The 13745-nt window shown below is 43.3% G+C and overlaps 1 protein-coding gene across 4 annotated transcripts in view; it reads right to left on the reverse strand.

Annotated features, from left to right (window-relative positions):
• The window catches only part of LOC120401236 (centromere protein F-like), a 136894-nt gene that overhangs the window by 36967 nt on the left and 86182 nt on the right, over positions 1 to 13745 (reverse strand). For all 4 annotated transcript variants that reach the window (XM_039530942.1, XM_039530939.1, XM_039530940.1 and 1 more), the window contains exons 3-5: positions 13160 to 13267; positions 5777 to 5909; positions 3142 to 3407 (exon numbers count right to left, since the gene is read on the reverse strand). In XM_039530942.1, the coding sequence (XP_039386876.1) occupies positions 3142 to 3407; positions 5777 to 5909; positions 13160 to 13267 (507 nt within the window). The remainder of the gene's footprint in view (positions 1 to 3141; positions 3408 to 5776; positions 5910 to 13159; positions 13268 to 13745) is intronic.

Below are 13745 nucleotides of genomic sequence, written 5' to 3' on the forward strand. Positions count from 1 at the left end.
CAGATGACATACAGGAGACTCAATGGACCACTAGTTTGAACCCATCTGTCCATTCCTATGTTTTTGTTCCAACACTACTGAATTCTGTAAAAGTAAACTAAAAGGAAGGGTACCTGACATACTGAAAACGGTACAGCACAAGGTGTGCGGTTCAGAAAGCTGGATGCTCTTTTTCTGAGTGACCCACCATAACCCTGGGGCATCTTGTCTTCCAGGTATGCTCTTCACCAGGTGAGGTGTGTTCCTGTAGCAATCATACAAGGGCCAAAGTGAAAACTGGGTTGGCTTAAAGTATGTTCCTTGTACTTACCTGCCCCAAAAGAGACATTTGGACAGGATCTGAGAATGACGTGTCCACAAATGGAATTTCTGGAGACACATTGAGAAATCCCACTCAGAGGACATTACCAATGCATGGCATCAGCAAACCTGGTCACTGGGGAAAACTAGCTCCGGGGTGACTGCTGCCAGGATACAATTGATGAGATGAAGTTTTGGGTCTTTGTAAATCTTTACCATAGTGGTAAATTTAGAGTCCAGGCCATGCCTATTTTAACCTGGTTGAACAATGTCCTGCACTGGATTCAGAATATTCTGATTTTGAACTCCAGGGGGGTTGGAATCCTTTCTAGCAGCTGGCAAGTTGGGAATGGATCTGTTTCGCTGGTCAGGGCACAAACAGTGATGTTGTCTGTAAATGGACAGGGTTGTGTAACTTGAGACCTCAGCCTTGCTGTGATACTACCAGCCATTTAAACCTCTCAACACAGAGGAAAGGTCAAAACGAAGAGTCTTGTATAGGAATTATAAACTCTTCACACACAAATGCTCATTTTGTCTTTGTGATGCTGAAGATTTAATTGTTTGGGAAGAAAAAGATTTAGGTCTTCCATGTGAGCTTCTGCTTCATACTCTCCCCTCTGCATGCTAAAATAAATTTGTTAGTCTTTAAGGTGCCACAAGTACTCCTGTTCTTTTTGCGGATACAGACTAACACGGCTGCTACTCTGAAACCATTCCCTTCATGAATACCTTTGGTGTTGGCAGTGACCAATGGATTACTATGCCGGCTTTGACAAGGAGGGTTCAGGCTTCTGTTGTCTCAGCTACTAATTTCACTGCTTCCCCAAATAGCCTTGCACTTATGAAAGTGAATGCACGGGGTATGGATGGCCATGCCCTTCTGAAGGCATGGCCATGTCTCTCTCAGGTAGGACTACTGCTGCACTTAGGTTCCCCAAACTTACACATATTCCTTATCTTTTTATATAACATTTTAGTTTAACATCTAGATTTAACCGGAAATGAATGGAATTCTTATGTGCCTCTCTTCTGGGCACACACTGGCTAAAGTGCTCTTTAATCCTTCAATGCTGAGCAAGCCTATGGAGAGGGAGAGGAGACTCCGAACTCCTTTCCTTGGTAAAGCCTGAGTCCTTGACCTGATAAACAGACAGGGACAATTCCCACTCCATTGTGACCTAAAATTTGGTTCCCCTTCCCTGCTTGAAAGAGGGTCCCAGGCTGAAAAGCAGAGATGAACAAACTACATTACCCTGCCACCTGAGAATGGGCTTCACAGAAGTAACACATCTCTCTGCACACCCAGATATACTCGGGGGGGAGAGAAGGGAGGCAGTGAGTCTGATACAGAGCACTCCAGGAGACCCGTATATAGGAGAAAACCACAGCAAACACATCCTAAGGGTACGTCCAGACTACCCGCCCTATCGGCGTGTAGCGATCGATTTATCGGGGATTGATATATCGCGGCTCATCTAGACACGATATATCGATCCCTGAACGCGCTCCCCATCAATTCCAGAACTCCACCGGAGCGAGCGGCGGTAGCGGAGTCGACGGGGGAGCCGTGGACATCGATCCCGTGCCGTGAGGACAGAAGGTAAATAGATCTAAGATACTTCGACTTCAGCTACGCTATTCACGTAGCTGAAGTTGCGTATCTTAGATCGACGCTCCCCCCCACAGTGTAGACCAGCCCTAAGAGTGGGAAGGCAAGAGAAAAGATTTGAAGACTGATGTTTATACAACCTACTCATCAATTGTACGTATTACTTCCTTACAAAGGGGACAATTCCTTTTGACTTTTTGGGACCCAGCGCATATGGAGTTTCCAAGTATTATTCCTGAGCAGACTATGTGGGGTTCTCATCTCCTTGAGAATCCTCATGCTCCTGATCAAGCCTTCTCACAATGGAGTCAGGGCTTCAAATAGGTGTGTTTATGGACGCATGCATGGCACTAGTGCGCTGGTCCAACAAAGCCCCGTCCCCTCACAGAGCAAGGGTTGGTGGCTTGTAGCAGCAAGACATAGGTTACCATCTAAGCCCCCTAAAAAGCTGCCCACTGAACTACTTGGACTTAGCATGATCTTGCAGGGCTTTTCTAGCACTGCAATAGCGGTCAAAGGGAGTTACTGAGAGGTGCTGTGTTTGCAGATCCACAGAACTTACTTGAGGAAAGGGAAAGAGGAGCAAGAAGTTGAAATGAAATCAATATGGCAGAAAAATGAACAATAATTAATTAGAAAACAAAGTTGTTGGGAGAAACTGAACCGCCAACTTGTTCTGTTGGTGGACACAATTTCTGGTGGCCTGAGGTGAAGGGTGGAGCTTAGTCCGGGGGCCTTCAGCAACAACACTGATCCACCTCCCAGTTCTACAGGGGAGAGGAATCACCTCTTTGTTACCAATGAGGAGAAAACCTGGGCCACAGAATAGACAAAACGTGAACATTTTATCATGTTTTCAGGTGTCCCGCTAAAGACCTCCTGTATCTTTGATAGCCAGAAGTTGATAAGATAACAGATTTAATCACATTTCCATGCTACTAATGGAGAAGTTATAGCAAATGTTATCTTAGAATAGAGAATAGATATTAAAAAGGACACAATTTAATATTTGGGCTCTTAAAAGCTAAATGCCTTATTAACTGTCAGCAAAGGATATTGATATTGCTCTTATCTGACATTGATAACAGAGACTGAAAATAACATGGCTTTGTTAGTTTCCGTATTGTACCATTTCAACCAAGATATAGGACAAATCATTTTAAATAGTTTCCATTTTCCCTGTCATGAACTAAGTAACGTGCTACTGATTCATTCTTTCTTTTTATTACCTTGCTCAGTTGCTCATTTTCTTGAAGCGAGTTGTTAAGTTGCTCTTGAAGTTTCTTTTGCTCTGCCTTGATGTTTACTATTTCCTTTTTTAAACAAGCCAACTCGGCTGCAGATAGATTTTGGAGATGAGCGATCTCAGCTTGTTTAAGTTGCAACTCTGACTGCACTTTCTCAAGTTCCTCAGTCAAATCTTGATTTTTCCCCTCTAAATCCCGAATCTCAGCTTCTTTCTTTTCTAATTGTATTTCCTGAGACAAACTCTTCTCTATAGTAATAAAAAAAATGTGCTTAATTTGTGAAAGCAAACTATGTCAAATATGCAATATTCGCTTTTATGGATAACACTATAAAATGGCAATATTGCCAATTTTCAATTTTTCACCTAGCAATACATTTTCTTAGTATTTCAGAATATAATTACTTATGTGTTCTAAAACTGCCTTTATACCCAAACCATGACATTGGATAGCTGAGACAATTTTAGCATTGCCAGAATTCAGTTTTGCAGAAAGAACATATTGCTAGTCAAATCGCTCTATGCTTCACAATTGTAACTGTTTCTACAGCCCATCTTCCCTGAGGTCCGATGGCTTGTACTCTGAAACTCATGGTTGACAGGTAACAGTACCAATGGCTAGATAAAGAATGTTGGTGCCCTATTTGTCCGTTTTCCATTCTTCAAACTCCAGCATATATAAAAATGTTCAAGGTGTTTGATGAACTGATGTATGGAGTAAAATTAAGAGACACGGGCAATACAAGAGATTTCCTGTATTGCAAAGAGAATTCTATTGAATAACACCAACTTACCATATGAAACAAGACTACGCATTCCCTTCCTACAGGGCAAGGAAAATTCAATGTCTCCAAGACCCAGAACTTGGTGAGAAAGAGGAGCAGACAGAGGGGAAGGGAAATGATAGCAATCAACAGTTATTTGAAATATATCAACACCTAGGGTGGAGAAGGATTATTTAGGGTGGTGATTCAAAGGGGGGTGTGGCGGGCCGGTTGCCCGCTCTAGCCCTGAAGGGGTTGGAACAGCCCTGCAGAGGGCTGTGGCTGGGGAAAGCAGCAAGCCTGGGCTGATTGGGGAAGCAGCTGCAGCTGGGCCAGTCCCCAATCAGGCTACAGCTGGCCCTTATAAAAGGGCTGTGAGCCAGGCACTCAGTCAGTCTCCCTCTAGCTCTGAAGGGAGAGGGACCTGGCTGCTGGGGAAGCTAAGGGTACTAGAGTGAAGCAGGGCTAGGGAAAGGCCTGGAGAGCTCCAGACTGGCAACTCCCCAGGCCGCAGGGCCTTGTCCAAGTCCCACAGAGGTACTGAGTTGCAGGGAAAGGCAGCAGGTCCAAATCCCCCAGCCAATGATGAGTGGCCATTACAGACTGCAGTCAGCCTCAGTGAAAGGGGGCTAGATGGTACTGGCAGTAGCCACTGAGACAAGGTGGAGAATAGGGGGTGGGGATTCCCTGGGGTGGGGAGACCCAGATAGTGGATTTCTGCTGGGAGCAGGAGCCTGACGGGGAGGGCACCGGGGTCTGGGAGGGACATGGGGGCCAGTGAGGAGAGGGATAGTGACCAGCAGAGGATGCTCCAGCTAGAAATGAGCTCAGTCCCTGGATGACCAGAAGGAGGCACCGCAGGGGTGAGAGGATCATCAGAGACTTGTTAGAGAGGAAGAACTGTCTGGGGGTTAAGGGTGACAGCCTAGGACTCTGAGCACCCACATTCAGTTATGTTTCAATTAAGACAAGGTATTGTTGGTTGCAGTGCACAGCTACAGCACAAACATCTTCTGACTTATTTTTTGTTCATAATTATTCCCTTCAGAAAATGGAGATAATGCTACCATTTGACACCTTAAGAACCACAGCTAGAAGATAGCGAAAGCAAGAAAATGGACTTAGAAGGCGTTACATTTTATTAGCTAGCCGAAAGTGCTGCCATTTGCCAAGAATAAGATCAAAACACAAAGCACTTCTTTGGATGGCCTCATGGATTGGAGAGTGCAAAATACTGATTAAAATGGGAGCAGGACTGGGTCCATACATTTAATTTTGAAATCTCATTAAGTAAGGTTAGACTTCTACAGGGATAAGTGGGAGCAGTCTCCTTCTTTACAATGGCTATTTAGCAGAATTACCTGTTCTCTTAAACCTCAAGCTGCAAATTGCATTTTCCCAACCAAATAGACAAATGTAGGGAAAAGTCAAATTAGGGCTCGGCAGGTAACATTTCATCACGTTTAAGCTTGATGGCGTCCATACACAAGCTAAAAGGATAATAGTTTGAGGTATATTTGTTTGCTTGGGATTTTAAAACACAGGAGCACATTGTAGTATTTAATATGCTGACCATATAGTTCTCTTTGGGACATATTTATTCCTCATTTTAAATTGCTTTAAAACCATATAATTTTATGAGTTAGTACTATATATTTGTATAAAGAAGTTCCATCTCAGTTTGGAAAGAGAATTGCGTGTATTAGCTGAAAGTTAATTTAACTATATCACACAATGGGAACTTTTTTTTCTTGGGTATTCTTCAAATCACCATTGATAATGAGGTTTAAAGAACCTCCACACTGAAGTAATAGTTTGTAACAGGATTTAAATAGGTAGAAATGTGTATCTCACTTTTCATCTCTTCTGCATAATTCTGGGTCTCCTTCAGAAACTGTTTAGCTGTTTTCAGTTCTTCTTGAAGCTGATGGATTTCTTCAGATTTTTGATCAGACTGGCAGCGAAGAAAGTTTTTTTCCTCCATTTCCTACAACAAAACATTAGTTACAAAACAGTTGATTAAGTCAATAAACTGAGAGTAGTGTGATGTGGAATACTACCCATCTGAGTCCCATGAAGACTCTGGAAACATATACATGAGTTAGGAACACAAACGGCACTCTTGGCAGTCCTCAGAGGGCAGACAATCCTTTTGGGACGTCTCCCAGCTGGCACAGATCACAGCAGTACTTAGGTGGCTCAGGATATGGAACCAGGGAGCTGCAACCAGTTCTCTGGTGCCTGCCTATAGCAGATCTTGACACAGGATAGAATCCAGCCCACAAAAACTGAGCGTCAGTGAAGTTAAGTGACTTGCCCAAAGCCACAGAGGGGAGTCAGTATCAGAACACAGGAGAACTTTCCAGTTCTAGCTCCTGTTCTCAGACCACCCATCTCTCAGTGTGGATGAGTCAAATATATGAAGTTGCTCTTGGTAGCAAGATAGCATTAGATGTAAAGTATTATTAGTCAGTAATACCTGGGGGATCGGGATAGTACATTTTCTAAGCATCTTTTTTTCCAAATATTTTAAGAAAAGTTAAAATACCCCATACAACTATGTCCTACCTGGGAACTGAAATAAAAGTTATTTCTAAGAAACTAACTCCTTCCACCCAACTCCTGCATTGCTGGGTAACAGATGGCATGGCACTGGTGGGACTCTACTGGAAGCAAGCCATCATTTCTTCATCTACTTACTACGAGCAGATGGGCACCAGTGCGCAGAAGCCAAATTCAAGAAAAGGGAGGGTCTGGATGGAAAACAAATTAAAACCTTGCCGACACAGCAAGTCTGTATTTTCAGCTATTTAAACAAGTCACCCAAAGAACATAACTAAAACCGTTGATGCTTCTAGTTATTTTCCTTTTGTCTCACAACCTCCTAGTCCAAACTGTCCAACTGCTATACCGTAACACACACACACACACACACACACACACACACACACACACACACACACACACACACACACACACACTCTATCAATCATTCTAAAAGACACAGGTGTCAAGAGACAACATTTTCAGACAATGCTGATGTATGACAAATGTTTCAAAGCTGTATGAATTCTCAGCTTCCTGTGTTCAAAATATCAACAAAATTCAAGGGGTTTAAATGGCTGAAACGCCCAGCCCTCTTGCTGTGACTCAGCACAAGTGGCTCTGATTAAGAAGCATTCAACAAAAAGCTGGAACCAACAACCTAACATAGCTGCAAAAAAAAATCCCATGCTCTGATGCAGGACGTTCACAAAACCATTTACAAGAAATGCATTCTCCTACCTTAATCTGGTAAGGCTACATCCCATCATTTGTATTTACAATTTGGCCTCAATCACATAGGCCATCATTAACTCTTGCTTGAATCATCGCAATCCAATGTATTTAGACTTGAATGCTTCTGCCCTGCAAAATCTGCAAGAGTTACAGAACACAGCAGCACACCTCCTCAGTAATACAGGTTCACTTGAGTACATCAGTCCTATGTTTCACTCACTCCGCTGATTCCCCAACAGAACACTGAATCAAATCTCGGTCTTTATTTTCAAAGCTGTAAAGGAAATGGGCCCAATATACCATCTTACTCTCGCAGACTTCAGTAGCTGTGTTCCTCAGGAACAACTGTCTACACATCAGAAGTAAAACTAGCAGATGCAGCAGACAGGGCTTTTTCAGGAGCTGGCCCAATACTATGAAATTCACTCCTGCAAAAACTTAGAATGACAACTAACATCACCATTTTTCGTATTTACACTCCCCGCGCCCGCTCCCCCCCTCCACACTTTGCCCTCTGGGACAGTGGTTTTCAACCTCTTTTCCATTTGCAGACCCTAGAAAATTTCAAAGGGAGGTGCAGACCTCTTTGGAAATCTTAGATATAGTCTGTGGACCCCCACAGGCCACGGCTTGAAAACCACTGTTCCGTTGTAACAACAACCTTTCGAGAACCCCTTAGACAGTCTGCAAACTCCCAGAGTTCTGTGCACCACAGGTTGAAAACTGCTCTGGGGGATATGGGAGAAATAGAAACCTCAAATAACAGATGCTAGTCACCTTAATTATTCTTAACTCTGGAAAGCATTCAGATACAACAGCAATTGGCACAATAGAAGAACTTAAAAAAACCCAGTCGCTGATGTTGCTTCTACGACTATTTTGAGTTCTCTTCCCTTTCATTTTCCTTCTAACGCCAAATTAAAGGAAAAATCTTTTAATCTACAATCAAGGTTTTTTAAAAATCAAAAGTTACAGCCAGATGCTTTTTGTGTAAATTGGAATAAGTTTACAGATTTCAATGGAGCTATGCTGATATATGCCAGAGCAGGATCTGGCTTCATAGTTAGAATTTTGTTGATAATGCTAGTCTATAGTCCTTGAAAAAGTTAAAATGTACAAATCATTTGGGGGATTTTCTCTTGCTTTAAATTGATTGTATGACCAAAAAAGTACCCACTCCTCCATGAAATCTTAGAATTAGGCAAAACACACTTATACTTAGGAAGCAGCTACTGATTCTAGAAGTTCCAAATGAACTCAGATATTTAATATATTCTATTTTTTAGGACTAAACAAAGAGTCTCTTGAACCATACTACATAATTAGATTAAACAAATAATTCCATATGAACTGTAACCCTATCTGTAGTATACTGGTGCAAAATCATTTTTTTAAACTCTGACCATACAACCAATTTTTGGCCTGGGGTCAGTCCACATGGAATCAATTGCAAAAACTGCAAGATCGGGGCCTTATCTTGTATCACAGCTATAGGTCTTGTGACAGGGTCGGGCCAGAGGGCTACAGGAGAGTGATCCTATTGGGATGCAGGAAGTGGGGAGCCCACTGCTAAAAGATCCCCCCAGCCTTAATGGGGGGGATCAACAAGACCTGGAAACCAAGTGGTTTCAGGGGACAACTAATGAAATAACAGGGACAGACATGCTGTCAAAGGCTCAAACGAAGGGAACCAGATGGGGACACCGAGCAGAGAACCCCGGACAGCGCCCACTGCTCCTCGAAGGCATGAAGGGAGTCAGTGGACGCCTCCCAGAGGATTTCTGCCCGGTTGCGTGAATGGATGGAGGACGGGAAAGAGGCCCCACAGTTACAGGAGACTCCATCGGCCAACCTCCTCTCCCTGGTTTTATAGATGGCCATTTTAGCCAGGGCCAGGAGGAGGTTGACCAGGAGGTCCCATGACTTTGTGAGGCCACCGATAGGCAGTGCATAAATAAGGAAATGAGGGGGAAAGTGCAGCCAGAAATGCAACAGGATATCTGTGAGGAGACAGAATAGAGGCTGCAGCTTGGCGTACTCCAGGTAAACGTGCACCAGAGTCTCCCTCACGCAGCAGAAAGGGCAGGTGTCCAGGATGGGGGTGAACTGCACCAATTACACGCTCGTGCTCAGACCCCTGTGAAGAAGCGACCAACTGACATCCCCGGCGGGCCTTGGGAGCAGGGTGGAGTATAGGCTGGCCCACCGGGGCTCCTCACCCTCTAGAGGTGGCAGGAGGTCCCTCCACTTTGTGTCAGGGTGGGACGCAAAGGTGAGGAAGTGCAGAGTGTGGAGCACGAGCGCGTATAGATGTTTCCTTGGCGTGGTCTGGAAATGAACCAGCTTTAAGTCGTGCAGATGGCTTATGATGAAGGGGCACGGAGGCCGGTTGGGTCCATGGGGCAGGGGCCCGCTACAGGAGAATGAGAGAAGGCAAATATATTAGCCCCCGATTAAGCAGGTCCCTTTTCCCTGGGTAAGATAACAGGGGCAGTTCCAGAAAAATCAGGAATTTGCTGGAACCAATGAAGGCAGGCAGGCTAATTAGGACACCTGGTTTAAAAAGGACCTCACTTCAGTCAGTGAAGGGTGCGCAAGGTGCTGAGAGTGAGAGGGCCTGCGGCTGGAGAACTGAGGAGTACAAACGCTATCTGGCATCACGAGGAAGGTCCTGTAGTGAGGATAAAGAAGATGTTGGGAGGAGGCTATGGGGAAGTAGCCCAGGGAGTTGTAGCTGTCACACAGGTGTTACACGTAACACTGTAGACAGCTGCGATCCACAGGGCCCTGGGCTGAAACCCAGAGTAGAGGGAGGGCCTGGGTTCCCCTCATTCCCCTCCCTCCTACTGGATATAAGAGGAGTTGACTTGGACTGTGGGTCCCACCAGAGGCGAAGATCCCTGGCCTGTCTCCCTGGCCTACTAGGTGGGTCAGCAGAGACTGTGGGGATTGTTCTCCTTCCTTTTCCCCATGCTGGCAAGTGATGTGGTTAGCGGAGTGAATGGCAGGTTTGAGCCAGAAAACTGGCCAAACTGAGGGCTGCCCTGAATATCTGAGGTGAGCAAATCCGCCAATAAGTGCAGGACCCACCAAGGCAGAGGAGGAACTTTGTCACAGTCTTTTAAGATGCTCCAAAAAAGGACAGCCAGAATAAGACAGTATCGAAACACAACTTCTGGTGGAAATACACTATTCTCCAACACAGAGCTTGCAGAGTTCCCCTGGGAGCCAGTAAGGCATAAATGGCACCAGTTCTTACTGATTTCCAGTTTAAATTATTAATTATTCCAGTTCCTTTGACTGGTTTGCTAGTAAAGCCTGTTCTGCTCTGCACAGCTTCTGTGTTAAGCTCACTGGAGTCCTTTTCCAAACGGTGTTTCACTGCTATTGCCTATGAGGAAAACACATCACATTTTATTTGTAGTTATACTGAATCTATTTTAAAAAATTAAAAATTCCTGATGTCCCTTTAAATGATGAGCTCCAGAGATACCTTAGAAAACAAAGCCAAAAGAATAAGCTACGTTCTGCTTCCTCCTACAGAAAGAGAAGTTTGGAGTAACTGTTGACTTCTGTGTTGTATAACTAAGAGCAGAATTTGGCCCTAAACCTTGAAACTCAGCATGATGGCTTTAAAAAAGTGCAATTAAAAATAGCCCAAATATCTGAAAAATCCATCCTCCTTTCACTGTCCAGTCCTGGGTTCTAGATTCTGTATCATACCAAAACCAGAACAAGTTAAGGTAACACAAATCTTTAACTCAAGTCTGGGCAAGGTTATGAAAAATATTTTCAGGCACATTTTCAAGTATATAGTTGTAATGTATAAATATATTCATAATTTAAGCAATAGTCATAGTACAGTCTGGTAATCATTGGGAATCCTAACCAGTGCTTTCTTTTAAGCTCAATCATAAGGGCAGCAGATTTAACACTTGCTCTCCATTTTTTTTAACATAACATATTTTGTCAAAGCGAGCACCTATTGGGTTTAGAAGATCCTTCCCCATTCCCACTCAGTCCTCAGCTGCTCATTTGAGAGGTAACATTTAGGTGTTGGATTGACGATCAGCTATCACCAAATATGCCATTGAACAGCCAACAAACAGAAAGGATCAATACCAAACTAGACTCAATTCGGTACAATCCAAATACCAAGAGATTGACAAATTACTCTACCTTTTCCACTTACTATATACTCAAGGAATAGGTTACATGTTGTGAAAAACCAGTATTTGTACATCTTAATTCCCCATATTTATGGACCAACAAAGACATTCAGCTTGCACCTCTGTCTCCATAACCACATTCTTCAGGGGCAATGGAAATTAGTGTCGTGCTATCCTCTATCTTAAATTTATCACCTGACTTTATATCGCAAGGATAGGCAACTTATGGCATGCGTGCCACAGACGGCACACGAGCTGATTTTCAGTGGCACTCACACTGCCTGGGTCCTGGCCACTGGTCCAGAGGCCTCTGCATTTTAATTTAATTTTAAATGAAGCTTCTTAAACATTTTAAAAATCTTTTTTACTTTACATACACCAATAGCTTAGTTACATATTATAGACTTATAGAAAGAGACCTTCTAAAAACGTTAAATTGTATTACTGGCACGCGAAACCTTAAATTAGAGTGAATAAGTGAAGACTCGGCACACCACTTCTGAAAGGTTGCCGACCCCTGTTATGTCGCTATCTAAACCAGGAAGTTAACAAGATCATAACTGTACCACCACCAAATTCTAACTGGTTTTCAACCTTTTTAACCTGTTTTATATCAGTCATAATAGCTCCATAGTACTCCAAATTAAAAAGGAAGTAAAAAATGAGAATGAAATAACCTAGTTCCATTCTAGAAAGGAGTAGGCTTTTCTGGATAAAAACCTATAGACGTCCAAGTTTGAGTATGAATCGAGTGTTTCAAGAGTAAACCTGGAAAGAAGAGTATGTGTAGAGAAAATACTAACCACCTCTGTAGAAAAGGTTTGATTAATGTGCTCACACAGCTAGGATGACACATAGCTATGCCGGACAGCTATCGTGGACAAATTTAGAACCTCTGTATGAAGTCAGTGTAGACCATGTCTATCATAAATAAAAAAGCAGTTTTCTATTAGAGAGTGTGGATAGAAAAGAAGCAGTGCTCATATCAGAACAAGGCTAAAGGGAACGGTTGTAGGGCATTACCCCCAGATTGCCTTTGGGCCCATCTGCTACCTCAGTTTACCTTTAATCTTGCATCAAACCAGATATCACATGTGGTGATTTTACAGTAGTGCTCTCTTCCAGGTTGGTTTATTATCATAACACAAGACTCAAACATACCTTTACCAGCCTCAGTTATTCTTTTCCGCATATAATGCCGCAAGTTTTTCCAGGTCTTGAGCAGAGCAGGCCCATCCTTGTAGTCCCACCCCTCTCCCAGCTGGGACTTCTGCATCCTGCAAGTCCATCAATGGAGGCTTATCCCTGCACAGTTTCCAGTTCCTTGTAATTCTCTTCCCCCAAAAGGCTTCTGCCTTGGAGTTCTGGAAAATTGTCACCTGTCCTCTTCACAGGCTCTCTGCCTGGGCACTAATGAGAGAGAGTCTCTCTCTGATCTTTTGGGGGTCTCTCTCCCTTGAATGACCACAGGCTGCCCTTTTACCTGCCAGCAGGCCCGGTTTAGATGCATGCTTCTGTCACATGACCCTTGTATTTATTCCCGATCATACAGGGAGATGGGCTAAACCTGACAAAAGATGCAGCTGTGCCCCAGTCTTTTAATGGACCAGCTCACCCTATGACAGGAACATACTGCAGCTTGCTCTGACCTGTGATATATTTAGTTGCACTTAAATATTAGTCATGTATAGATCTTCAAACACAATAAAGAGGACAGTTAAATTTTACATACAATAAAAATTCAGCATCACCACTTCCATTTGAATAGTTCAGATATTAAAAATCCTACTTTGTCGAGTTCTGCTTGTAGAGCGTCGTTGGCTTGCTGCAAGTCCTGGTTTATCTGGTCGCACGGCAGATCCCCTCTCAGTAAGTCATGTAGCTGATGAAACACTTCCTAGAAATGTAGAAGATTGGGGGGGGGGAGGGGTAGGAGAGAGAAACACACTCCTGTTACATGTTTCTTGTCAAGTTACTATAACTATTAACACTGGAAAACGTGGGGGAGGGACTGTAAATCGCCTCTTTAAAAAGTTACTAATTACACTAAAGCGCTCTCTGACAGAAGCAAAAAGAGTTTAAAACCCATTTTTAAGTAAAGCATAAATTCTGTTATGGCCACTAATGGCCATGACTCACTTTGGCCAATCAGAGTAGCCTACTTCATCTGCTACACCAATACAGGTGGATCAAAAAAATACTAGCAAATAATGGAATGAAGCTTATATATCGATTCAAAAGTAGATCTCCATAACAACATTGAGCATTACAACTAAGCAACCAGACTAATCCCCAATAATCATGATCCTTTGGGGTGCGGGGAATTCCCATCTTTGCTATGATTACGTTTAGCTTATTGCTGTCAAAATGTTTTT

This window comes from Mauremys reevesii, linkage group 3, assembly GCF_016161935.1.
Source record: "Mauremys reevesii isolate NIE-2019 linkage group 3, ASM1616193v1, whole genome shotgun sequence".
Taxonomy (NCBI): domain Eukaryota; kingdom Metazoa; phylum Chordata; order Testudines; family Geoemydidae; genus Mauremys; species Mauremys reevesii.